This window comes from Antechinus flavipes, chromosome 3 (genome assembly GCF_016432865.1).
Source record: "Antechinus flavipes isolate AdamAnt ecotype Samford, QLD, Australia chromosome 3, AdamAnt_v2, whole genome shotgun sequence".
Lineage (NCBI taxonomy): Eukaryota > Metazoa > Chordata > Mammalia > Dasyuromorphia > Dasyuridae > Antechinus > Antechinus flavipes.
The window spans coordinates 630,692,934-630,720,528 of NC_067400.1; the positions used below are offsets into that span (position 1 = coordinate 630,692,934).

A 27,595-nucleotide genomic window follows, 5' to 3' on the forward strand; every position below is an offset into this window, starting at 1 on the left:
CAAAGAAAGAACACTGGGAAATGAATGTAAACTGCTTGCATTTTTGTTTTTCTTCCTGGGTTATTTATACCTTCTGAATCCAATTTTCCCTGTGCAACAAGAGAACTGTTCAGTTCTGCACACATAGATTGTATCTAGGATATACTGCAACCTATTCAACATGTATAGGACTGCTTGCCATCTGGGGGAGGGGGTGGAGGGAGGGAGGGGAAAAATCGGAACAGAAGTGAATGCAAGGGATAATGTAAAAAATTACCCTGGCATGGGTTCTGTCAATAAAAAGTTATTTAAAAAAAAAAAAAAAAACCAGTGATCACTGAGGAGAGAACAAAGATGCGCTTTTTCAGGAGTTCCGTTATTTTGCAGCAATTCTAGCTCATTTTTATAGATCAAAATCTGTTCTCTTTTTTAAAAATACATTTTGATTTCTTGTTAAAACATTTGATTTATGTTCCATTTGTAATATTTCACTTTTAGTTTCCTTTGTTATTGAATTTTTAAGCAATTAGATAATTTGTGACTATTTTCCCTAATTCCCAAGAATTAAAAAATTTTCCTTTCCACCAAAATGACTTCATGGGCATTCTTCACTGCGCTGCATTTATTCCCGGTGCAAACCCTCCCCCTAGGAAGACCCGCCTTTTCTGGTCCCTCCCACATCACTGGGGTCAGAACAGCAGCTCCCCCGCTCTCTCATTTCCCACCAGAGAAGTCGGAGATGGCTCCTTGTCTCTGGACGAATACAGCAGGTTCCTGTAAAACGGGGCTCAGGGATCGGGCCACAAGCTCCCCACAAACCCCCCAAATCCCCTTCCGCTTTCCCGCGGGGACCTGCTCCATCTGGGCTGGGGCCGAGACAGCGGCGCTCCCGCGCTCCCGAGGCTCGGCTCAGCCAGCTCCGGCCCCCGGGACAGCGGACTCCCCAGTAACGGCCCCGTTTTGGCGGCCCGCTACAGAGGGTCCCCTTAACACCAAGAGGGGGCCGCACTCACCTGGGACGAGGGGCTCCGGCTGCCGGGGGCCATGTCTCTGGTTCCGGGCTTGGGCGCTCTGCCGGCCGGGCGGGGGAGGGAGAGGGGCCCCAGGGAGGGAGGCCGGGGTCTGAGGCTCCTCTGCCCGGGCTGGTGCTGACCTGCCCGGAATGAAAGAGATGTTAGGGCTGGGACAGTGGGGAGCGGCGCCCCCCGGGAAGGGAGCAGGGAGGCTCAGGCCTGGGAATGACCTGGGTCTGAGCAGGAGGACGACTTGCTTCTCCCCAAACTCATGTCCCCGGCCCAGCGCCTTACAGAGGCCCGGGGGCAAAAGGAGCTTTGGGGTCCCAGGTGGGCTGAGACCAGGCCTCGGGGCCCCCTGAGCCAGAGCGCGCCTTCCATCTGCTGCTAGGAAGGAGGTGCAGGTCAGGCAGCTGGGACCCGCAGTGGGGACAACCCCAGGAACTCCGACCCTGAAACTGCCCTTGAGGGAGACCAGCTCCTGGCAAGTCTGGGGGATATGTTCGGAGCTGACCCCCCGAAAGCGGACCCCGCTCTGCGGTCACACACAGACCGATGCCCCCGGACCCCCGGGAGGGAAAGAGGCCAAGGGGCAGCGCTGGACAGGGAGCCCACAGTCCTCCAGCCCAATGGGGGGCTCTGTACAGACCGCTCTAGCTGCACACCCAGCCCTGGAAGGAGGGCTCGGCAGAAGGGATCTCCTCGGCAGTGGGAGGGGCTGCTCTCCTCCCCTTTTTATACAGGAGGGTGTGGTGGAATCCCGGCCCCTCCCCCCAAGGTACACCACCGGAGACCACGGGAAGCCCGCGCCAAGCTGCGGGGCTCACTACCAGGGGCGACAGCCGGGCTCACTACGAGGGGCGATAGCCGGGCTCGCTACCAGGGGCGTTAGCCGGGCTCGCTACGAGGGGCGATAGCCGGGCTCCCCGAACAACTCCCGAGAGAAATAAGCTCCGGCCCCTCCCCCAGCACAGCTCAGGCCCCCAGGGCCCGTCACACGCACTTCCGGGACACTCACCACGCGGGGCTGTTCCACTTTTGCACAGCTTGTGCTCGCCGACACCCCCTCGCACACGCCGCCCACCCCCACACTCAGACCCTACACACCCGCACAAGCTTTCTGGGACTCGGCCACGCGAACCGAGGACAGCGGGAACCGGCACCAGGAAGGGGGGGGGCTCCCAAGTTGGGGGGGAGAGAGAACGGGGCCGCGCCTGCGCACTGATGCCCTCCTCCCCTCCCCTACTCACCAAGCTCAGGAGTAGGAAGAGCAGAACCAACCCTGCCCCTCCCCCACCAGAAAAGAGCCCCTTGAGTCCTAGAGGAGGCGGGGCTGAGGCGGGGTTGGGCGTGACAGCGAGGTATTCTGGGACTTGGGTGTGCACGTGATCAGGGTTCCTTGGCTAGGAAGGGGCCCTCACCCCACCCACCGTTTTCTACTTCCGGGTCGGTTCCTACTTCCCATTCCCTGCCATGCTTTAGCTTACAAACTCGGGGATGGGACCTGTATCCTGTCCGACCCCCCGGAATTCAGGCCAGTGCCAGGCGCACAGTAGGCGCTTCATGAGAGCCCAGTGCCCCGGGAGAGGTAGTGCCGTCCTCAGCCCATTCATACACACAGGGAAACTGAGGCAGAGGCTGACTTCCGACTTCTGCTCAAAGTCCTGGAAATGCCCCTTGGCTTTGGAGGCGCAGGGGGGATGGGGGCAGAATGCTGGCCTGTAGCCAGTGGGGCCTGGATGTGGATCTTGCCTCCAGCTCCTGGGAACCGCCGTCCCCTTGCCGCTGCTCCTGCCTTAGCTTCCCCACTTCCACGTGTGTGCCCCTGGAACGGGCCCTCCCCCAGACATGTGTGACCCTGGTGTTGTCCCTATCCCCCTCACTCTCCTCACCTGGATGACATATGACCCTGGAGCATTCCCCTCACGCTTTGTGCCTCAGTTTCCTTCTCTGCACAGGAAGATCAGAAACACTTCATCTGTCTGGGAGGATGTGGGGGACCCCAGTTGGTAACAGCCCAGCCCCCCATTCCAAGAGAACCTGGGAGAGCTCTGGGCCCCCCTTCCCACTCATGCCTCGGACCGGGCCGACCCCAGCGTTAGCCCAGCTCCCGTGCCCTCTCGGGCTTGCCCCGGTGATCGTGTCCATCTCTTCTTGAAGCCATGGCCCCATTCTTGGAGGGCAATGGCCTGCTCCGCCCTGTCTGCCTCCATCTTGAGCTGCCTCGCTCTGGCACAGGATCATCGGCCTCAGTTTGCTCCTCTGTAAAAAGCAGATAATCCCAGCGCCCCCCTCTCGGCCTCATGGCGGGGATGAAGCCCAAATATTGTTTTGGACCAAGAGAAACTAAAGAATCGCTCCCTGAGGCAGGCGGCAGAAGGCCCTGGCAGAGAACAGTTAGCCCCCTGGCACCCCCTTGGGGCGAGGTCCATTCAGAACTCCCAGTTAATCCAGACTCCTCCTGCAGAGGTCCCGAGCAGCCTCCCCTGGCCAGGCCCTCTTAGGAGTCCCTGTCAGTCTGCCCTGGCACCGGCTCTGGTGTCTTCCCCTCCCGCCAGACCAGGTGGTAGCTCCCCTAACTTCACTATGCTTCCCAAGCCCACTTTTCTTTACAGCCAAGTAACTTTTGGGGAAGCTGAGTCCCTTCCAGGACTTAACCTGCCAACCACTGCCCCCCCAACCTCATGGAGGGCTCCCTTTCTCCTGGGTAACAGAGTTCCACTGAGGAACTTGGCTTTCATATGCTCTCTCAACTCTACTTCTATTTACCATTTCCAGTGTCTATTGTATCCCTTCATTTTGGCCCCTAAACAAATCTGCCTTTTGCCAAAGAGAATGGCCATGGTGAACCCTTCACATGACCGAACCCCAATTGTCCACGCCTGCTGTCATCTAGTTCCAAACCCCATACCATAGGTACATCATTTGGTTCTCAAAACCCTTCACCACCTTCTTGACAGAAGGTAAGATTTGCAAACCCCAGTATTTTTCCTATACCTCATGTGTATGGGTGTCATTCCCCTCGAGTGGGGTGTCACTACTGGGAAGCACCTTGCTCACTGGGTATTGAGTAATGGACCAGAAAATGGGGGAGGAAAATGTCCTTCTAGGCTTAAAGGTAAAATTTTGAGTTTTTAGAAGTGTTTGAGTCCCCGATATTGCAGAAGGACCTGGTTTAGTGTCTCCATCTAAGATTTTAAAAGCACACTGGTCTCTGTATTGTTCCTGTCTCCAAGTTTTTTATCAATCCCAGTTTACCTTGTTTTTGCAATTTAAAGTAACCTGAACTTTCCCTAAATTAAGCTTCTCTCCTGGGAAGAGAGATTAGAGGACCAGCTGGTGGTTATGTCCAGTCTCTCCCCATATCTTGAAGTCAGCCTCAGTTTCTTTCTTTTTTAAAAGTTTTTGATTTTTCAAAACATAAGCATGAATAATTTTACAACATTGACACTTGCAAAACCTTCTGTTCCAAAATTTCCCTTCCTTCCCTCACCTTCTCCCCTAGATGGCAAGTAGTTCAATATATGTTAAACATGACAGAAATATATATTAAATCCAATACACACCTCCATATTTATACAAATATCTTGCTGCACAAGAAAAAATTAAACCAGAAAAAATGAGAAAGAAAATAAAATGCAAGCAAACAACAGAGAGAGTGAGAATGCTATGTTGTGTTCCCCACTCTGTTCCCATACTTCTCTGGGTAAAAATGGCTCTCTTCATCACTGAACAATTGGAATTGGTTTGAATCATCTCATTGTTAAGGAGAGCCACATCCATCAGAATTGATCATCGTATAATCTTGTTGATCTCCTGGCTCTGCTCACTTCACTCAGCATCAGGTCCTGTAAGTCTCTCCAGGCCTCTTTGAAATCAAAACATGTCTTATAGAACAATAATATTCCATAACATTCATATACCATCACTTATTCAGACATTCTCCAATTGATGGGCATCCACTCAGTTTCCAGTTTCTAGCTACTACAAAAAGGGCTGCCACAAACATTTTGGCACATACAGGCTCCTTTCCCTCCTTTAAGATCTCTTTGGGATATAAATCCAGTAGAAACACTGTTGGCTCAAAAGGTATGCACAGTTTGATAACCCTTTGAGCATAGTTCTAAATTGCTCTCCATAATGGTTGGACTCGCTCACAATTCCACCAACAATGTATCAGTGTCCCAGTTTTCCCACATCCCCTCCAATATTTGTCATTATCTTTTCCTGTCATCTTAGCCATTCAGTGTGGTGGTACCTCAGAGTTGTTTTAAATGGTGATTCTCTGATCAATAATGATTTAGAACACCTTTTCATATAATTAGAAATGGTTTTAATTTATCTGAAAATTGTTTATATCCTTTGATCATTTATCAATTGGAGAATGGTTTGAATTCTTATAAATTTGAGTCAATTCTCTATATATTTTAAAAATAAGTCAGCCTCAGTTTCTTTAGATGGGAACCTTTGGTGTCCCCAACTTCCTGAGTCCTAATACCTCAAGTATATAGAAGGGTATGGTCCTTTCAGCTTCTCTTTCAGAGATAGTTTCAGTCTCTCTGTCTGTCTCTTTCTCTCTCTCTGTCTCTGTCTCTGTCTCTCTTCCTCTTCCCCCCATCTCCTTTCCTCCTCTCCCTCTTCTCTCTCTCTCCTCCCTCCCTGTGTTTCTCCTTCCCTCCCTGTCTCTCCCTTCTTCCCTCCCTTTCTCCTTCTCTTTCTTTCTGTTCTTCCCTCCCTCTATTTCTCTCTCCCTCCCCCATCTTCCTCCCTTCCCTTTGTCCCTCTCCCCATGTCCCCCCACTTGACAGAGATTGCTGCAAGATGGCTTAAGGCTTACTCCGTAAGATCTTTCCCCTTTCTCTCCAAATGAATAGGCCATGGAATATGAGATTCCTTAAATGAGGAAAATAGGATAAAATTACATCCAACAAATAATTTGTTCCATTGCTAAAAATAAAACAAAACAAAAAAACGGATTCTTTTTGCATAAGCTTTTTGAATCAAAATAGTTTATATTGAATGAGAAAAGATAGAAGTAGGCTTTTGTATATTTTTATAATATAATATAATATATTTTAAATACTTTGCCACTGCTAGACATACATCTATGCCATAGAAACATCATAAATATTTTAGACTTTCAGATTAATTCTGAAAAAAAGATCTCATTCAGTTAGATTAAGTATTTTAAATTAAGTTTCAATCATTCTGCTTAAATTCATGTAGAACTAATCCAAAATAAGCTGTGGATTTGGGATTTTTAATATAAATTCAGCTAATTTATCATTTCATTATAGCTTCCAATGAATATTTCTCCCCTTTCCATTGAAAATTTTGATCCTCTTCCATATTGATTTTCCTGGAAATAATTCCAAAGATGAAGCAGCAGAGCCCTGAAATTGGCCAAGTGTTCTAGATCTGAGATCAGACTTGGTCACTCTCATGTGCTCTGGCTGACATTTAATGGAAAGTGATGCAACTTCTACTAAAACAGCAAGTGCAAAATGGTAATGCAGTTGAAATTCCAGATTTTATTATAGTTAAATTCTCCATAGAAAGTTTTCATTTCTGATGCTTTAATACTGACTTTCTAAAATTATCATTACTAATTTATCCCTAAGAAATCACAGTGACTATTTATTGTTGTTGGGATTTTAGTGGCTGAATTAGTAAAGATACAGAAAGATGATCAAGTTACTAAGTTCTAAGTTTCTAGAACAAGTCCTTGCCACTTGGCCAGAAAGTTAGCTCCCTCTTTTATGTAACAAACTATCCACAAGATGGGCAACACCCCTTTGCCCATTGAAGCAGCCATGGCTCCAATGGAAGATGGCAAATTCCAGCCCTTCAGAATTTCTGCTCCCCAAAAGATAGAAACAAAGAAATGAAGGCTCACAGCCCAGAATCTACTGTGTAGACAAGGATTGGGGAACAATTAAAACCTTTTTGCATCTTGTCTCCAAGAAAACCCCCACCGTAACATTTTCCTTAACTTTCTTTTACCACTTTATGGACCATTAGAATTGCTAGATCTCCTCCTCAGTTTAGCATGAAACCCTCAGGTCTTCTCCTTTGCTCAAAAGTAAGGGGGTTCCCCCTTTTAAATCCCACTCCTCCAAAGTAGTAGGTCCCCAGGAAAGCTAAGTTTTTTCCTGAGGTAGAGGGTGACCCAATAGTGAACTGGGGTATTGTTGGTTGGATTTATTGGGGAGTGCCTCAGATAGATGGTTTCATTTTGCACAAACCCTGATTTTTCTGGGACACTGGGAGTGCTCGCTACAGAGGGGTAAGACTGGACTGGTCCTTGTGGTCCAAGGTGACTTTTGGCATATCTCATCCTGCCTGGGATCTGCTCTTGGAGGGAAAGAGCATGTGTCCAGGGAGGCCTGTGGGGAGATCCAAATTCTCTTTCCAATTACTTATACAAAGCACTTTTCACCAGCTCTTTCAGCCCCACAAGGGAAGGGGTTAGGAGGCCTAGGTCCAGCCCCTCCTCCCCTCCTCAGGCCTCCTAGACCTGAAAATCTCCTTCTGAGATTGGGAAAGATTTTCACTGACCCATCCCCCAGAAAATCCCGGCATCCTTAGGTACCCCAGAACTGATGCTTTGGGTCTGTAGAACTGGGTGATTAGAGCCATAGAACTGCTGGGAGTTGAGGCAGATTCTGAGCTTTGGGAGACTAACCCTTAAGTTGTTTGGCCCTCTTGTCTTGTTTCTTCTTAATTGGCTCATTTTCTGTGAGACTTAGTAATACTCATTAATAATAAGGGTTATTTCTGGAAGCCCAGAACAGAAATGTTGCTTGAACTCAGACCCCTCTATGGTCCCCAAAGGCTTGCAGCAAAACTGCCCAAGGAAGCAGCTCCTCTCTGGGGGATTTTCCAATACAACATTGAATAATAATGGTGATAGTGGACTATGGAAAGCACAACCTGTGAAAATGCCAGAAATCAGACCAGCTGGTCTGACTCCACAGAGATCATGAAAATTGAGAGAAAGAAAAGACAAAAAGACACTAGTGTTCTTCCAAACTGAAGTAGTAACAAGAATAAAGTAGAGATCTTTGTTATCATTAATTGTGCCCTTAAATGCTTTCTAACCAAATGTTGCTAAGGAAGCACAAAAAAAAAACAAAAAAAAAAAAACAGTAGATAAATCAGTGTATGAAGGGACTATGTGCAAGTTGGGTTCAAGGAGAAACTTTAACATTCTTAGACAAACTGTCTCTTCTCCTATCTGGGCAGGTGGTTTGTCATTCCTGCAAATCCATTCCCACAACATCTCAACACTCCTGAAGCTTCCCAGCCTCTGCCAGCCAATGAGAAAGCAGACTGAAGTGGGGATTTGTGCTAGATCAGAATGACACAAATGACAGCAAATTGAATGCAGATTGAGCAGGCCAGAATATCTGGGAAAGTACAGCCTGGAAATAGAGCAAGCTATGCACAGGTTAGGCAGGTATGATTACCTGGGAGGTCACAGTGGGCAACCTTGTTTCACTGCTGATCTTCTTGGGAATGGTTCTAGTTTGTCTCCATTACATATAATACTTACTGATGGTTTTAAATAGGTGCAATTGATCATTTTTAAGGAAAATTCCATTTATTCCTATACTTTCTAATGTTTTTAATAGGAATGGTCTTGGATTTTGTCAAATTCTTTTTCTGCATCTACTGTGATAATCGTGTTTTTGTTAGTTTGGTTATTGATAACAGTCAATTATACTAAGAGTTTTCCTAATACTGAACCAGCTCTGTATTCCTGCTATAAATCCTAATTGGTCTTAGTGTATTATCTTAGAGATAACTTGCTATAATCTCTTTGCTACATTTTATTTAAGATTTTTGCCTCCATATTCATTAGGGAAATTGGTCTATAATTTCTTTTTCTGTTTTGACCCTATCAGGGTTAGGCATCAGCACTATATTTGTATCGTAAAAATAATTTGATAAAATTCCTTCTTTCTCCATTTTTCTAAATAGTTTGCATAGTATTGGAATTAAGTGTTCTTTAAATATTTGATAGAATTCACATGTAAATCCATCTGGCCCTGGAGATTGTTTTTTTAGGGAGTTGGTTAATAGCTTGTTCAATTTTTTTTTTCTAAAATGAGACTAAGTAATTTATTTCCTCCTCTGTTAATCTGGGCAATCTACATTTTTGTAAGTATTCATCCATTTCACTTAGATTATCAGATTTATTGACATGCAGTTGGGTACTATAGTTCCTAATTATTGTGCTAATTTCCTTGTCACCGATGGAAAGTTAATCCCTTTCATTTTGGATATTAACAATTTGATTTTCTTTCCCTTTTCTAATCAAATTAAAGGTTGTTTTTTTTTTTTTTTCATAAAAGGAACTCTTAGTTTTATTAGTTAGTTTTTTCTTTTAAATTTTATTAATCTCCCTTTCATTTTCAGAATTTCAAATCTGGTATTTAATTGGGGTTTTTTATTTATTCTTTTTCTAGTTTTTTTTAGTTGCATGTCCAATTTATTGATCTTCTCTTTCTCTATTTTATTCAAGTAAGCCAGTAGAGATATAAAACTTCTCCTAAGAACTGCTTTGGCTGTATCCCATACATTTTGGCATGTTATCTCATTATTGTCATTCTCTTGGATGAAATTATCAATTGTGTCTATGATTTGTTGTTCGATCCACTCATTCTTTAGGATCAGATTATTTTGTTTCCAATTAATTTTTGGTCTATTTTTCCCTGGCCCCTTTTCACATGCAATTTTTATTACATCATGATCTGAAAAAAAAAAAAAAACAAAACACATTTGTTATTTTTACCTTTCTTCATTTAATTTTAAAATTTTTATCCCCTAATGGTCAATTTTTGGGTAGATTCCATGAATTGCTGAGAAAAAAAAGTATACTCTTTTTTTGTCTCCATCCAATTTTCTGCAAAGGTCCATCACACCTAACTTTTCTGAAATTCTATTTACCTCCTTAACTTCTTTATTCAATTTATTTTGTGGTTGGATTTATCTTAGTTCTGAGAGAAAAAGATTGAGAATGAATGATATGAAATATTATTGTTGTTTAAGCAATGATCAGCAGACTTCAGAGAAGCCTGGAGAAACTTACATGAACTAATGCTAAGTGAGCAGAACCAGGAGATCTTTGTACATGGCAACAATAAAATTATACAATGATTAATTCTGATGTTAGTGGCTCTTTTCAACAACGAGATGATCCAATTTTCTAGTGATGGAGAGAGCTTTGTCATCCCTCCTTAATTGCTTGACATTTATCATTTCTTCAGCTATTCCCCAATTACTTTGCATTCATTTTGTGGTTTCTGGAACAAAATATCCTTGAATAAATGCTTTGCTAACTGGACATTTCTCTAATCTTTCTTTATACTGGTCAGTGGTGCCATGGATTAAATGTTGTGTTTGGAACTGCAAGGCCTGAGTTCCAATTCCTTCTCTGGCTCTTCCTGGACCATCATGTAACCTGATTCTGCCTGAGTTTCCCCATCTGTATAATGGGGATAACAAGGGCATCTGCTTCCTGGGGTTGGTGTGAACATTACAGTGAATAATAATTATGAATAATAATTTGTAAACATAAAATCATTTTGAAAATGCTGGCTGGTTTTTTATGCTCATCATTCCTTCGGTCCCTGGTCTCATATTAAGTCAGTTGGCTAAAATATGAGGACATTTGAGTCAAATTGATATTCAAAAGAGAGCCGTTACTTGAATGAACAGAGCACTATATCAGGCAAAACTTGAGGCCCTTTCCTGGCTCTGATGCTTCATCGCTCTGTACCTCTGGGCAAGGAACTCACCTCCTCTCTGAAATGGGGGCCTCAGGCTTCAATGTGCCCTTCCTCCTCTGTGTGTTCTCATCCAAAGGAGAGTCCTATGTCCTTTACTTCTACACTTTTCCCACCTGCATGAAGATTTGGACTGAGGAGGATTTCCTACCTGCAGCTACTGAGAGCCATGGCTCAGGGCCCCAGATTTTGTGCAGGACCCAATCTTTGCCACATGCAGCTGTTTCTGGAAAAGAGCACTGAGCTCCCTGAGTGTCTGGTCATCGGCCTTGGCAGGGCTAGAGCTGGAGCCCAGCAGCTCTCGTTCTGTGGAGTCCACCAAGCTCCCTTCAACTCCACCAGGTGTGATGTCAGAATGGGAGGCTTGTCTGCCTATCCTGGATGGCCAGGGGTCATCACCACATACCCAGGCCTTGCTGGAGGGACAAAGAGATGACTGCTCCAGTCTCCAATCCAGTGAAAATCAAGCTTCTTCCCCATCTTGAGCACAAATCCCCCTTTCTGCCTCTCCTGCTCTTTCCAGCAGATGAGAATCAGGAAGCTGGGGCCTGCTGAAGTGGAGAAGGCTACAGGTCAGGTTGCCAGCAGCCCCACCAAGTGACAGAAGTGTATTTTATTTACCTTTATTATTTTATATATTACATATAAGTAATTATATATAGTATATATGTATTACATTACAATTATGCCAATTAATCTAAAACAAAATTTCTATATATATTTTTACATCCTAAATTTCAGATTACATCCATATTTTCTTTCTTGTATGGAACTTCACAACTGCTAGAAAGAATGGATGGACAGAGCCAAGAATAAAAGGAATCGAGAAATCATGTCAAAGAACTCCAGAGAATATGCCCGGTCTGTCAGCCTCGGGAAGAACTCTGAATTCAGTTAATATTGACTGGGAAGCTCCAGCTAGCGTTTTTGGTGAAAGAAACTAGACAATCCTGATTTTCAGAACGTAGGTGATACATAATTTTGGGAGAAAACCTCACCAAACAAGGGAGGGCCAGGGGGGCTGACGGATTTTAAACCTTAGCTCCTCCTCTTTTCCAATTGCACAATATTCGATTTCTGATCTGAGAATAAACAAGTTCACAATGTGAGGATCGGGCACTTTCAGAATCAGAATTCCAAGACAGGTGACCCCAATTTTTAAGGTGTCAGAAAACTGCCTTTTCAAGTTTCTCTCTCCAATTCAACCCTTCTGCAGTCAGGGTGGAAGGAAAAGGGGTATGGGACGGCCGAGCCCCTCAGCCACTGCCTGGAACCCCCAGACACACAGATTCCCCCAGCCAGAACAGAAGGATGGAAAACCCCCAGAGAGGAGCTGCTTCCTTGGCAGTTTTGCTGCAAGCCCTTGGGGACCGCAGAAGGCTCTGAGTCCAAGCCCCATTTCCATCCTGGGCTACAGAAAGAACCCTTCTTATCACTGAGTATTTTCTAAGTCTCACGGCAGGAAAGGGTCATTGAGTGCCGAACAACTTAAGGCTTCGCCTCCCAAAGCCCAGAATCCGCCCCAACCAGGAGCAGTTCCATGGCACGAATGACCCATTTCTGCAGAGCCAAAGCGCCGGCTCTGGGGTTCCCAAGGAAGCCGGGGTTTCTGGGGGATGGGCCGGTGAGATTCTTTCTGGACCTCAGAAGCTCTTCAGGCCTAGAGGGCCTCAGGGAGGGGGGAGGGGCCGGACCCAAGCCTCCCCAGTCCTCCCCCCTCTGGGGCTGAGAGCTGGTGAAAAGCGCTTTCCCCAAGTAATGGAAAGAGAATCTGGCTCCCACCAGGGCCCTCCCCGGGTCACAGTGCTCTTCCTCCCCTTCCTTCCCAACAGCTGATCCCCCCAGAAGGGCCTGTCCAGTCCCACCTCTCCCAGCGTCCCAGGAAAAGCGGGGTCTGCGCAAAATGAAACCATCTGAGGCGCCCCCCCCCCCCCCCCCCGGGGAAAGAAACCGGGCTTTCCTCGGGGCCCTGGGTCTCCGGAGGAGGTGGAATTAAAATTGGGGGACCGGTGGCCCGGCCCTCGGGAGCTTATGCTCCTGGGAAGCGCTGCCCCGGGCAGAGGAGGCCGAAGGCCCAGAGCAGGAGAACGCCGGCACGGCCCCTCCCCAGCCAGGGAGCGTAGAGCACGTCGCCAAGCCCAGCGCCTCGTAGAGACTTCACACCCTGCCTGGGCCCATCCACTGCCGAACCCCAGGGCATGCTGGGAGCCTCCTGGGGCGCAGGCGCGCCTTCCTCACTTTCAGGTTTGCTTCGGTTCTTTCCTCTGCACTGGGCAAGAGGGGGAGGGGAGGACAGGAGGGCATCTATGCGCAGGCGCGGCCTGGGACTTCCAGTTTTCCTTCTGAAGGCTCCCCCCTCCCCTTTCCGCTACGGTTGGGGTCAGATTGCCCGGCGGAGTCTCGAGCTCTGCTGCGCATGTGCAGGGTCCGAGTGTGGGGGTGCGCGTGCCAGAGAAGGGTGCTGGTGTACAATGTGTGCAAAAATGCGGTAGCTGTGCGTGACTGCACGCGGGTGGGTACGTACCCGGCTGCGCGGGGGCGTGGCTGCCCTGGGGGCCGCCAGCCCTGAATGCTTTCACCTGCGTGGGCGGGGATGGGGGAGGGGCCGCGCTGGTGCATCGCCGGCACGGAGGGGCTGCTGAGGGTTTCCTGGGGAGGCCAACTGACCCCTCACCCATGGAGCCCGCGGGTTCCCGTGGTCTCGGCAGCCGCCCGTGGCCCTTTGTACACTCGGAGGGAGGGGCACGGATCTGTTTGCCTCAGTTTCCAATAGATTCCAATAAAAGGGGGGGTAAGAGCAGCCCCCTCCTCTCTATCCTAATGACATCCCTGCCGTAAAGCGCCGAGTGCGGCTGGTACAGCCAGCGCTCCCACATACAGCCGGAGTGTAAACTTTGCCTGTAGATCAGTGCGGGCGGAGGACAGGTCTCGACAGGTCGGGGAGCGGCTGGGAGTCCCCTCCAACGCTGCCCCTTGACCACTTTACCTCCCGGTGGTCTTGGGCCGTCCCTCAGCAGTTCTGCAGCCTTTGGGAGGAGGGGGGCCCATGTTACACTCGGGGAAACTGAGGCAGGCAGGGATGAAGGGCTTGGCCACGGTCACACTGGCCTTCCGGGGATTCCATATGTGATCTTGACCCCGTGGGGCTCCTGCCTCCAGGGCTGCCCTTCCCCTGCAGGGGAGATCTCTCTGCCTCCTTGTCTCTGAGCTGAGATCCTCCCCTCCTTCTCTGAGATTTTTCCGCCTCCTCCTGGGGAGCAGCCGCCCCCACCGTCCCTGCCCTGAGATGTCTCTCTCATTCTGGACAGGTCAGCATCCAGCCTGGGCAGAGAAGGCTGAGACTCCATCCTCCCTCCCTGGGGTCCCTCTCCCTCCCCCGCCCGCCTGACGGAGGACCAAGCCCGGAACCAGAGACATGGCCCCCGGCAGCCGGAGCCCCTCGTCCCAGGTGAGTGCGGCCCCTGCCCAGGGGGAGCCCAGGGAGCTTCCTCCTGTCAGAGGGAGGGGCCCCAGCAGGGCAGGAATCACCCTCCTGGCGCTGCCCATTTCCTGCCTCTCAGGCGGCTCCCAGCGCTCTGAGTCCTTCTCCTTTGCCAGGTCTCAGTCCCATCAATGAGCACTGAGAATGTGGCTCCTGGGTGCCGAGCACTGTGCCCACCTCTGGGGGAGGTGAAGGAAGGTTACACACTAAGGGTCCCGGCCCTCTCTGAGCTAACAAACATCTCTGTACAGAGCAGACGGGAGGGGCTCTCAGAGGGAAAGCTCTACCTGTTTGGGGGCCAAGAAACTCCCTTTTCTCAGAAGGTGAGATTTTAGCTGAGATGAGAAGGAGGCCCAGGGAGGGCAGGAGGATATTCCCAGGGTGCCAGTTATGGGATGGAGGATCTTGGTCAAGGCTCAGCCAGAGCCCAGTGTCCCCGGGTCCAGGAGGAGGAGGGGGAGGTGGGAAAAGACTGGCCTGGCTTTGGGGGCTGGGTCTGTGGCAGCTTCCATATGCAGAAGCCATTGAAATAGGCTTATCCTATTGTGAAAATTGTCAGGGTCCTTGCTGGGAACATCCTGAGAAAGGGAGCGAAGGGTCCCGCCAGAGACTAAACTGTGCTTAATGTGTTCACTCAGGAGGGTGACATTTTCCATGAGTGGCTGAGGGCCATGTGTGTGTCCTACTTCAACAGATGGCGCAGACACAGTCTCTCCTCCTGAGCTCTAGGATTTCTCCATCGGCTTGGCTATTTTATATCTTGGAACAAGAATCACAAAGAAATTGTGGGTGAGATCAGGTTAGGGCGCCGAGAAAGGAAAAGGGACATTATTCAGGAAAGAAAAAAAGATGTGGGTCTGTGCGTTTAGAGTTCGAAAGGTCTGTTACAGAGGTTTTTCCCATCGCTCCACAGATCAATCCAAGGACAACCTTAGTTGTTTGAGTAGGCGTGGAGTGATTCAACATTTGCCAAGTGCTTTTTTAGGCAGAATATTCACCCAGGAAATGAGTCCATGACTATTTTTAATAGAATTGGCAGAAGGAACATAATGAAAGGGACATTGAATGTATTAATATTTAGCACAGCCAGTGTAGAATCAAGTGGACTTACTTATGTTTGCTTAAAAATTCACATTTAAAATGCCCATTTCCTAGATGAAAGCCTCAGTGACATATGTTGGGATGTGAGTGCAAATGATGTGATTGTGTTTCCCAGAGTTCAAGGAGCAAAGAGATTGGGAGGGGGAGATGTCAAAATGACCAAAAATAGCACCAGAGGGGATGGTGAGGGGTAGGTGCCATTGAGAAGTCTTCCTGCCAGGAGAACAGGGCCTCTGGGGGGACTAAGAGCTGAGGGAAGCAGGAGTCTGGCATGAAGGGCTCCCCCAAGACCACTTCTGGTTCTATGAGGGGAAGTCAGAGAGAGCTCAGGTTGGCCCCCTGACCTCTCTGACCTCCCGACTCAGACCTACCTGGGGAGTGCAAGCACAGCCCTGCATTTCTATAAGACAGTTATGTCAAGGAAAAGAGGCACTTGTTCTTCTCAGGGCTTTAGATGGGAAGAGAAATCCCAGGCAAAGTTTGCTCAGAAAGGTGGACCCAGTGGAGCCCAGAGTTTATATCTGTCTTGAATGTGACTTCTGTGAGCAAAGACAGGGTCCTGAGAGGATCCAAGAGGCCCATTTTGCCTCAGTCCTAAGGCCCCAGGCTTCTCCTTCACATACTCATGGCCAAGATCAAACTTTGACAGTAGAGTATTGCCTACTAATAGAAACGGCTCTTGGGAAAATTAAGATTCTGGAAGACATATCATCCCTCAGTGTAAATCTAGTTTTATGGAACCGAGTTTGTCCTAAACTAGATTATAAAGTTTCATTGAAAGTCCCATGTGTTCTCCTTTTAGGATACCGGAGTGTTTGACCTTTTATAGATAGACCATTCCTCCATTAAAAATACACTAAAAGTTGGGCATTAAGATAATACGTTTTGAATCAGAATGATTCTGTTGTGTTATTTGAGTACAATCATTCTAGAGTGTCATATTGCTAAATGGTTAATAAATGATTTTCTTTGTAAGAGATTCAGGACTGATTTCAATTGAATTTCCTTTGATTGCTGACAAGTTTATGGAATTTATAGGATTATAATTCTAATGGTTCTTTTATTCTGCTAGATGATCACTTAGAAATAATTCCTTGAACCTGATGCAGTGATATCCTTAGGAAAGCAAATCCTTTTTTAATCAAGATGTTCTAAAATCATGATTTACAGTTTTGGAATATTTATCAAACAATATTTATAAATTTATGCATGCAATTAGGTTGATTTTGCTTCACAATTAATAGTAATAATAATAACTTTCTGTTGGGAAATGAATAAAGGTGAATATCAGTTAATTTTTTAGGAAGTTCTTTGACTTTTATCAGGTAGCTGCCTTGACTCAGTATCTAACAAATGCAAGGAAGTGGTTTAGGAAAATTCTCCAATTCTGGTAAGTCATCTATGCTAGTTGCTCATTTGAGTCAATTAAGTCTCAGTTCAACTGAGACTTTATTCAAAATGGAACTTTTTCCTTGAATACAGTTGATGTTACAGATCTTGGAATGGGGAAAGAAAGAGAATGTCTCTTCCTTAATTGCTATAATGGACAGAATGGAAGCCAAAAGTGCGACATATGTTACAAATAGAAGATGAGTTTGTTTGTTTTTTAAGAAAATCAAAGTGACAAAAAAAGTGAGGATTTTTATCTGCAGGAAAGAGAATTGCTCCAGAAAATGCCAACTGAAAAAGCCAGTCCTGTCATTCTGCTGGAATTCTGCCCTTCCGTGTAACAAGAGAGAATGCCTGATTTGGCTGGAAGCACTCTCATACTACTCCACTGTAGACATATTGGGAATAATATAGCTCTATGATATTTCTCTTGCATTCATCTAGTTAAGAATATTTCAGACTTTAAGGAAGTTTAGCAATTTTTTTTTTCCTTTCTTCTTTCCTCAGTGATCAATTTTCAGGTTCTGTTGACTTGAGAATATAAAGTCCTTGTCAACTTCTCCCAAACTCTAAATAAAATTTCCTTAACATGTCACTTAGGACACTTCTGATGGGGAATGTCTCCTCCCCTTCTCTTTTGTATTATACACATTCTCTTACCTCACTGATATGTCACTGACATTTTCCCTCCTTTCATCAGGACAAGCATTGTACAGTAAGAAAACTTTACAAGCTTTTAGTATTCCAACATGATTCTTACTTTAAACAGAAAAGGCTTTTCTCAGAATCCCATGGGACTCTTAATGCCTGGTCACAAAGTGTTAGCTGATAGTCATAAAGATCTTGTGACTTTTAGGCAAATCCCATCTTTACTACATATCCTACTCTAGGTTGGTGAAGGTTGGACCTGGAGTCTCAGCTCTAAATCATGTGACTTTTGACTTTTTAGGAGTTGGTGACCTTCAAGGATGTGATGGTGGACTTCACTGAAGAGGAGTGGGGGCTCTTGGACCCTTCTCAGAAAAAGCTGTACATGGAGGTCACACTGGAGAATGTCCAGAATCTGCTGTCCCTGGGTAAAGACCATTTCCTGTCTTTTCTTGGTTTTAGTTGTCAGGCCAAAAATAGCACAAGCAGGAGAAAATGGGGGCATACTCTGGTGCATCTCAGCCTTATTTGCTGGGGGGGGGTGCACAGTCCTCTGGGTGCTCCAATTTTCCATCCACTTTTTCATGCCTTGTAGCCTTTTCAGATTAAATCATTTCCCTCCAGGTCAATAGCTACAGCAATAGATGATCTGAGTTCATTATCAGAGGAAGAACATAAAGTTTAAAAAGCATTACCTATTTCAAAGAGACATGTCAAAGGGTCACAAGGCCCCAAAGTGTTATTGGAAGAATTTCTAAAACCTTTAAAAAAATTAAGGAGAGATTGAGGAAAAATTAAAGAAACAAAAGAAGAGAAATACAAAGAATTCAAGAAAATTATGAAAAGAAACTTTGAAGAAAATTATTTTTAAAAAAGAGAAATCCACAAACTTAGGAAAATAACATTTCAAAAACTAGAATTGGGCAAGAGGAAGAAGCTATGTTGCAGGACACTAAGAAACACTAAAAGCTCTCTGTGATCAATATTATTCAATATTGTATTGAAAGTTCTGGAATAATAATAAAAGAAGAAAAATAAAATAGTTGAAATGACCTAATAATGACATAATAGATAAAATAAAAATATCTCTTTTTTGCTGATGGTATGTTGATCTCTGGAAAATCCCAAAGACTCAATTAAAACTTTGTTAAAAAAAATTAATAAGTTTAACAAAGTAGCAGGATATAAATCAAACCTATATAATTTAGCAACATCCCTATATATCACCAACAAAAACTTACAAGAAGATATAGTAAAGACTACCCATTTAAAATAACCATAGCCGGTATAAAATACCTGCCAAAACAAAATCAGGAACTACATGAACATAAACATAAAAAATGTTATGCAAATAAAATCTGATTTTCATAATTGGAGAGATTATAATTGTTCGTGCATAAGCAGAGCCGATATAATATCTAAACTTTTTTTTAATCTAACTATTTTTTTATCTAAATTTTTATCTAATTTTTATCTAAATTATTCTTTTCAATTTGATTGGCTCATTCAAATGACCAAAAACTGGTTTTAATTAAATATAGAAAAAAGTATAAACTAGGAAGATCAAATGGTCAGGAGTAGGAAAGGAACTAATGAAAAATAATGAAAAGGAAAAAGACTTAGCAGAATCATAAAGTGCATTATAAGTCAGTTATTACCAAAACTCTTGGGAACTGGCTAAGAAATACAAACATAGATCAGTGAAACAGAAAAGACATACATTTTATAGCCACAAGTAAATATCCTTATATTTGACAATGTAAATAATGACTTTATTTTGGGGGATAAAAAATCATTAGTAAAAATTCTTGAGAAAACTGGAAAGTACGGCAGAAAAGGGCATAGACCAATGAAGACTAGGTCAAAAGATACACTACCTACATCTAAAGGGAGCTTTTACAAGAAAATTTGAAGGACACAGAATGTATTAGATATTATATTTATGGATAGGTGCATTATTTATTAATAAATGAGGGAAAGAGAAGAGAGTGAAGTGTCTATGGATAATTTTGTTTACATTAGTTTAAAAATGTTTTGGACAAATAAAAAAAATGTATTTAAGACCAAAAGGAAAGAAGAAAATTAAAAAAAAAAACCAACATTTTACAGACTGTTTCTTGGATAAAGTTCTTCTATTATATATAGAATATATATTATATAAAGATCTTTGTAAAATCTAAAAGAATATAAGTTTGTTTTCCTATTGATAAAGGGTTCAAGGATGTGGACAGTTTTTCAATGAAGAAATCCAAACAATTTAAAGTCATATGAAAAAATGTAAAAAAAAGTAAAGTCATATGAAAGTAAAGTCTAAGTCATTACTAGTAATTATTAAGAAATGCAAATGAAACAATCTTAATGTCATTTTTTACTTCTCAGATGGACTAAAATAATTGTAAGCAAAGGTGATAATCGAGTATTTTTTCCTTTTAAAAAAATTTCCTCCTACTTATATGCAAAGCAATGTTTTTTTAATTTCACATTCATTTTTTACATATTTCCATTTGAATCATGTTGGGGGAGAAAAATCAAAACAAAAGGGAAAAACCAAAAGGAAAAAAAAAAGAAAATAGAAAATAAAACAAAATCAAATGTAGCATATGCTGATTCAGTCTTCATAGTTCTCTCTGTGGATGTCGATGGTTTTTCTTTCTAAAGGTTATTAGGTTGGCCTTTCATCATTCAACCTCTAAGAAGAATCAAGTTGATCATAATTGATCCTCAAAAAATTTTTCTGTTCCTCTGTATGATGGCTCTGCTTGTTTTACCCAGTGTCACTTGATGTGAATCTTTCCAATCCTTTCTCAACTCAGCCTGTCCATCATTTTACATCAAAAAGTTATTTCCAAATACTATTCCTTTTTGGATTCTCTTTTAGGAAGTAATCATAGGATTCTTTCAATGGCTATTATAGCTTTTGGTTCTAGGATATCAGGACACTTTTCTTGATGACATCTTGGAATATATAGTCTAGATCTTTTTTCTGTCATGGTTTTCAGATGCTGCAATAATTCTTAAATTGTCTCTTTTAGATCTCTTTTCCAGGTTGGTTATTTTTCCAATGAGGTATTTGACCCTTTCTTCTATTTTTTCTTTTGTTTTGGTTTTGTTTGACTGATTGTTGATTTCTCATTGAGTCATTCAATTTCTTTTGTTCAATTTTTAGTAAATTATTTTCTTCAGTTACCTTTTTCATTTCCTTTTGACTTTTAAATAATTTGTTTTGTTCATTGGATTTTTCTTTTCCATTTCACCAATTCCATTTTTGAGGACTTTGTTATCTTTTCCATTTCACCAATGCTGTTTTTCCAGGAGTTGTTTTCGTTTTCCATCTTGCCAAATCTTTTTGAAAGGAGTTTTTTTCTTCAGACAATTTTTGTTTTTCTTTAACTATTCTCAATTGATGAGCATCTACTCATTTTCTTCTTCTTTGCCACACAAAATGAGATTCTACAAATATTTTTGCACATGTGGGTCCTTTTCCAAACTCTTTATGATTTCTTGGGTATTCGGACCCAGTGGGGTTACTGCTATATCACAGGATACGCAGTTTTATATCTTTTTGGGGCCTAATCCCAAATTGTTCTCCAGAATGAATGGATCTGGTCACAACTCCACCAAAAGGAGTATTAGCATCCCACTTTCCCCTCATCCTTTCCACCATTCCTCATTATCATTTCCTGTCATCTGAGGTGTGAGGTGGTAATACCCATGGTCTCCTGAGAGTGCTACAGAAGTGTTCAGCCCATTTCTCCAGGACCCTGTTGGTATCACTAATCAATTCCATCAGCACTGAGTCGTTCAGTTTTACCTTATCAGGTCTTTGGCCCATAAATAGCATTCAGGCATTTAAAAGCAGTCAGCACCAACCTGAATTTTATGTGGCTTCTTACTGAGCCCAGAATTCTGAATCTGTCTCAAATTTTGTTTTCACTTAGCTTAAATGCTGACTTTTTAAATGATTGAAACAACTTACTTGCAGGCCTTGCAGAGTTCTAAGTTTTTGTTTCATACTATCTGAATTTCCCCATCATTTGCAATACACCAGTTTGAATATTTCCAGGTGTTCTGTCCCAGATGAGTAATTGGGGTACTCTCCGACAAATCTCTGAAAGCTGCCAGTCCCTTTCAGCTGAAATATTGTGAACCCTGTTGTCTCCAAGTTAGAAACAAACTGTTCTCCCATAGAGAATCATTTTAATCTGCTGATATTGAATCTGGCAGTTATCTTGCCCTGTGGCTGCCCCTTCTCTTGAAGGACCAGTACACTGGAGTGTCCATCTCGTCAGTCACTTTCACATCCTGTAGATCTCTTCTCTTTACAGAGAACAAGTCTATTAAATGCCAGTTTTTCCTACAAGAATATATTCATGAAGTTTAGTCTGTTGAGGTTAGTAAGGAGAAGGGCATGAGCTACCTGTGTCTAAAGTCACACTATTAATTATCTATTGCTATTAATTATCTATGTATATCTTTTTGTGACTCTATGTTTGATGGTTCATTTTCTTCAGATATGGAACTCAAGTTTGATTGGAATGAGCTGACTGGAAATCTGGGACTTTTTGTGGAAGAATGTGACCTGCAAAAATTCATGAAGGATGGACCCTGTGCCTTGACTTTGAGGGAAATCCATGCCTCTAACATCCAAGTAGATAATCCAAAGACTGACTGTGAATTGGAGGAAAGTAGAAAGACATTCAGGCAATCTTCTTTCCTAAATCACTATAAGAAAATGAATTCAGGGAATAACTGGCTACTGGATAGTGAATATCAGAAATGTTTTCCTGAACAGGTAGAGCTTTTTGATTCCCAAGAGAAGCCTGCTGAAATATTAATGAATCCAGATAATCAATGGGAAATGGCCTTTAGCAAGAGTTCAGACCTCATTACGTATCAGAAAAATGATAATGGGGAAATGTTTTGTGTTGGTAGTCAAGATGTAAAGACCTTGAGTCAAACTTCTAAACTCATTATTCATCAGGCAATTCACATAAATAAGCAACCTGATGAGTATAATGAATGTGAAACAATTTCATCCCATCATTCATCTCTTCCTTGCCAATTTAGAGTTGATCCTGGAATGAAAAAATCTTCATTAGTTGAGTGTGGGAAGGCCTATTCTTGGAATTCAGATCTTGACAGCTCTCAAAAGATTCATATTGGAAGGTTTTATAAATGTAATGAAGGTAAGAAGATTTTCCCAAAGCGATTCTTTCTTGCTGTACCTGACGGAATCCATACTGGAGAGAAACCTTTTTTATGTAATCAATGTGGAAAGGCTTTCAGATACAATTACAAGCTTATTGAACATCAGAGAGTTCACACTGGAGAAAAACCATATAAATGTAATCAATGTGGAAAGGCTTTCAGATACAATTACAAGCTTATTGAACATCAGAGAATTCATACTGGAGAAAAACCATATAAATGTAATCAATGTGAAAAGGCTTTCAGATACAATTACAAGCTTATTGAACATCAGAGAATTCACACTGGAGAAAAACCATATAAATGTAATCAATGTGGAAAGGCTTTTCGACTCACTTCCATTCTTGCTTATCATCAAAGAATCCACACTGGCAAAAAACCTTTTGAATGTAATCACTGTGGAAAAGTTTTTACATTCAAGGCTTATCTTACTGAACATCAGAGAATCCATGCTGGAGGCAAACCTTATAAATGTAATCATTGTGAAAAGGCTTTTAGATATAGTTCCAAGCTTGCTGAACATCAGAGAATCCACACTGGAGAAAAACCTTTTGAATGTAATGACTGTGGAAAAGCTTTTACACGCAAATATTGTCTTACTGAACATCAGAGAATCCACACTGGAGAAAAACCTTATAAATGTGATGAGTGTGGAAAGGCTTTTCGACTCAGTTTCATTCTTGCTTTACATCAGAAAATCCACACTGGAGAGAAACCTTTTCAATGTAATCAATGTGAAAAGGCTTTCACAAAGTGGCATCTTCTTGCTTATCATCAGAGAATCCACAAGAAACCTTTTGAATGTAATCAGTGTGGAAAGACTTTCAGATGCAATTACAAACTTGCTGAACATCAGAGAATACATACAGGAGAAAAACCTTATAAATGTAATCAATGTGAAAAAGCTTTCACACGAAAGGGAGATCTTAATAAACATCAGAGTGTTCACACTGGAGAAAAACCTTATAAATGTGATCAGTGTGGAAAGGCTTTTCGACTCCGTTCCATTCTTGCTCATCATCAAAGAACCCACACCGGAAAGAAACCTTTTGAATGTATTCAGTGTGGAAAGGCTTTTACACAGAAAGGAAATCTTGTTGAACATCAAAGAATCCACGCTGGAGAGAAACCTTTTGAATGTAATCAATGTGGAAAGGCTTTCACAAACAAATATAAGCTTGCTGACCATCAGACAACCCACACTGCAAAGAAACCTTTTGAATGTATTCAGTGTGGAAAGGCTTTTACACTGAAAAGAAATCTTGTTGGACATCAGAGAGTCCACACTAGAGTGAAATATTTTGAATGTAATCAATGTGGAAAGGCTTTCAGATTCAATCACAGCCTTGCAGAACATCAGAGAATCCACACTGGAGAGAAATCTTTTGAATGTAATCAGTGTGGCAAAGCTTTTATACGCAAGGCTTACCTTACTGAACATCAGAGAATTCATGCTGAAGGCAAACCTTATAAATGTAATCAATGTGGAAAGGCATTTACACGTAAAGCTTATCTTACTGAACATCAGGGAATCCACAGAGGAGAAAAACCTTATAAATGTAATCAGTGTGCAAAGGCTTTTACATATAGTTGCAAGCTTGCAGAACATCAGAGAATCCACACTGGAGAAAAACCTTTTCAATGTGATCAGTGTGGAAAAGCTTTCACCCGAAAGGGAGATCTTAATAAACATCAGAGTATCCACACTGGAGAAAAACCTTATAAATGTGATCAATGTGGAAAGGCTTTTCGACTCAGTTCCATTCTTGCTCATCATCAAAGAATCCACACTGGAAAGAAACCTTTTGAATGTAATCAGTGTGGAAAAGCTTTCAGATTCAATCACAGTCTTGCAGAACATCAGAGAATCCACACTGGCGAGAAACCTTTTGAATGTAATCAGTGTGGGAAGGCTTTTATACGCAAGGCACGTCTTACTGTACATCAGAGAACTCACATTGGAAAGCAACTTTTTGACAGTAATGAGTGTGGAAAAGCTTTTATATAGAAGCGAAACCATGTTGAATGTCAAAGAACTCAAACTAGAGAGAAACATTTGTATGTAGTCAGTGAAAAATGATTTCACACAAAGGTCCTTTCTAGCTGCACTTCAGATAATCCACACTGGAGAGAAAACTTATAAATGAAATTAACGTGGAAAGGCATTCAGATATAAATCCAAGATTGGTAAACGTTAGAGAATCCATACTTAGGATAAGAATTATGACTACAGTCAATGTGAAATGAATTTCACAAATAGCTTCCATTTGGCTATTGATGAGACAGTCCACAGTGGAGAGAAATGTTATTAATATTCAATGAGGAAAGGCTTTCAGATGGAAGTCTCTTGTTAAACATAAAAGACTCCACACTGAAGAACAATGTAATCAATATGGAATGATTTCAACATGTGCTCCAATCTTGCTAAATATTAAGGAATCCACACGGGGACCAAACCTTATGAGTGCAGTAAATATAGTACAACTTTGACTTATCATTCTTAGCCTATTTCAGAGAAGAGGATCCCCACTTGAGGAAACCTTATGCACATGACTAATCTGGTAATACTTTCTAGCAACAATCATCTCATTTCCCCACTCAGAGTTCATGTAAGTCAACAATCTGATCATTGTCCTGGATAAGGAAAGACACTCAAATGGAATTTAGAGATTTTTGCCTATTGAGGAAAGCACTAATCAGGGTGTGCAACATTTTTCCCCCTTCACAGAGTGGGGGCGATAAATCAAACCGCACAGCTCACAAAAGCACTAAGAATACCAGGGGTGGGCAGTACCAAGCTCAGCCCCTTCTCTGGGGTCTCAGTCAACTCCTCTCAATTTCGAAGCTTGCCTGTTTGCAAACAGGTCTGCCCATCCCAGGTGGTCAGGGGTTTCATCCATACACAGGTCTTGCTGGTGGGAAGCAGAAAGGGATGACTGCCTCAGCCCCCAACCCAATGAAAATCAAACGTATTCTCTCCCTGAGTACAAACCCCACTTCCTCCTCTTCTGCTCTTTCCAACAGATGGGGATCAGGAAGCCGGAGCCTGCTGAAGCACAAATGGTTCTAAATGGGCTCTGTTTTTTCGGTTTTCTCTTGTTTTTCCAAAACTCATGATAGGATAATTCTATCCCTTTCCCTCCTCAAGAGATCACATGAGCCACCTTTTTGGAGGGGGACCACGTGACTTCTCCAATGAAGCTTGAGGATTTTAATTGTAAGTTTTAAAAATAATCCTTCTGATGGCTGTGGCTCTTTTCAATAGTGAGATGATTCAGGCCAGTTCCAATGGTCTTGTGACGGAGAGGGCCATCTGCCCCTAGAGAGGGGCTTGTGGGAACTGTGTGTGTATAACAACATTGTATTTTCACTTTTTCTTGTTGGCTTGCATTTTGTTTTCCTTCTCATTTTTTCCCCTTTCTGATCTGATTTTTTTTGTGCAGCACGATAATTGTGGAAAAGAATTGCACATTTAATACATATTGGATTACTTGCTGAGGAGCTGGGGGAAGGGAGGGAAAACATTTAAAACACAAGGTTTTGTAAGGGTGAATGCTGAAAATTATCCATACACATAGTTTGAAAATAAACAGACTTAATTAACAAAAAATAATCATTCCAGTTATTGTATAATACACTCTGACAGAGGGTTTCTTGCCTCTAGGAAGCCTGTCCTTCATTAAAAGCAGCTAATCAACATCAGTCCAGATGTGGGAAAGGAGGATGAAGTGGAAGAGGTGCAAAGTAATTTTGTACATAGGAATGATACGATCCTAACCCCCCCCAAAAAATCCCTTTATATCTTCTGCCCTATTTTGTGTAACTGTCTAAACCTAAATTGTCTCCTGCCTCCAACATGGATGAACAGGAAAACTTTAATCTTTCCTGGAATATTATGGAGTTGGTGACAGTACTTGGAGGATTGCAGGAGAATTCCCTGTTTCCTGATTTAAGATCAGTTCAAATAACTGTGCACATTAAAGAGACTTCAAGAAAGCCAATTTCAGTCATCTGCTTTCTGCAGTGATTTAGTCTGTTTAGATTGTCATTTCTCAGGATTTTTTTGAACCACTTGGTAATCCTTCACCCTTTTCCTTTAGGAGACTGGTTTAGAGAAAAATATAACCCATGGAGTTTTAATAGTGGTTTTCAAATAATCTTGTTATTCTTAGTGGTCCATGTTATAAAATATTAAATTCCCTTTAGCAAAGTAATCACTATCCAGTCCATTTCAATGTAAGTTTTCTCAAGCACAGTGACATCCTTTAGATCACAACTCTTTCTTTTTTTTTTTTTTTGTTTTTATTATAACTTTTTATTAACAGAAATACCTGGGTAATTTTTTTACAACATTATCCCTTGCACTCACTTCCATCTCTTCCCTTCCCTTCCCTAGATGGCAAGCAGTCTTATACATGTTAAATATGTCACAGTATATCCTAGATACAATATATGTGTGCAGAATGGAACCGTTCTCTTGTTGCACAGGGAGAATTGGATTCAGAAGGTAAAAATAATCCAAGAAGAAAAACAAAAATGCAAACAGTTTACACTCATTTCCCAGTATAGGGTATAACTGCTTCTGGCCATCATTGATCAATTGGAACTGAGTTAGATCTTCTCTTTGTCAAAGAAATCCACTTCCATCAGAATACATCCTCGTACAATATCGTTGTCGAAGCGTATAATGATCTCCTGGTTCTGCTCATATCACTTAGTATCAGTTGATGTACGTCTCTCCAAGCCTCTCTGTATTCATCCTGCTGGTCATTTCTTACAGAACAATAATACATAACATTCATATACCACAATTTACTCAACCATTCTCCAAATGATGGGCATCCATTCATTTTCCAGTTTTTAGCCACCAGTAAAAGGACTGCCACAAACATTTTGGCACATACAGGTCTCTTTCCCTTCTTTAGTATTTCTTTGGGATATAAGCCCAATAGAAACACTGCTGGATCAAAAGGTATGCACAATTT

General features: G+C 42.7%; 5 protein-coding genes across 10 annotated transcripts in view; 4 read left to right on the top strand and 1 right to left on the bottom strand.

Annotated features, from left to right (window-relative positions):
• Positions 1-1,786, bottom strand: part of LOC127556767 (zinc finger protein 420-like) — a 32,963-nt gene extending 31,177 nt beyond the window's left edge. The window contains exon 1 of one of the 2 annotated variants that reach the window (XM_051990182.1): positions 993-1,786. In XM_051990182.1, coding sequence (XP_051846142.1) covers positions 993-1,025 — 33 coding nt within the window. In that variant the 5' untranslated portion in view covers positions 1,026-1,786. The remainder of the gene's footprint in view (positions 1-992) is intronic. The other variant, XM_051990180.1, reaches the window with a different exon arrangement.
• LOC127556769 (zinc finger protein 665-like) overlaps positions 1-27,595 on the top strand; it is a 572,139-nt gene that overhangs the window by 177,838 nt on the left and 366,706 nt on the right. The gene's annotated exons all lie outside the window — the stretch shown is intronic.
• LOC127556765 (zinc finger protein ZFP2-like) overlaps positions 1-27,595 on the top strand; it is a 217,840-nt gene that overhangs the window by 177,838 nt on the left and 12,407 nt on the right. The gene's annotated exons all lie outside the window — the stretch shown is intronic.
• The window catches only part of LOC127556748 (zinc finger protein ZFP2-like), a 605,234-nt gene that overhangs the window by 88,040 nt on the left and 489,599 nt on the right, over positions 1-27,595 (top strand). The gene's annotated exons all lie outside the window — the stretch shown is intronic.
• On the top strand, positions 14,199-27,501 carry LOC127557669 (zinc finger protein 160-like). Its single transcript, XM_051990979.1, has 4 exons — positions 14,199-14,231; positions 14,381-14,587; positions 17,704-17,830; positions 21,914-27,501. Exons 1-4 carry the CDS (start codon positions 14,199-14,201, stop codon positions 24,616-24,618), a joined length of 3,072 nt encoding a protein of 1,023 aa, XP_051846939.1. The 3' UTR covers positions 24,619-27,501.

Excerpts from the sequence above, each read along its gene's own strand:
- LOC127557669 (XM_051990979.1), top strand. The coding sequence starts at position 14,199 with ATGGCCCCCGGCAGCCGGAGCCCCTCGTCCCAG. Across the intron at positions 14,588-17,703 it reads AAACTCCCTTTTCTCAGAAG|GAGTTGGTGACCTTCAAGGA; the intron begins GTGAGATTTTAG and ends TTGACTTTTTAG. Across the intron at positions 17,831-21,913 it reads CCAGAATCTGCTGTCCCTGG|ATATGGAACTCAAGTTTGAT; the intron begins GTAAAGACCATT and ends CATTTTCTTCAG.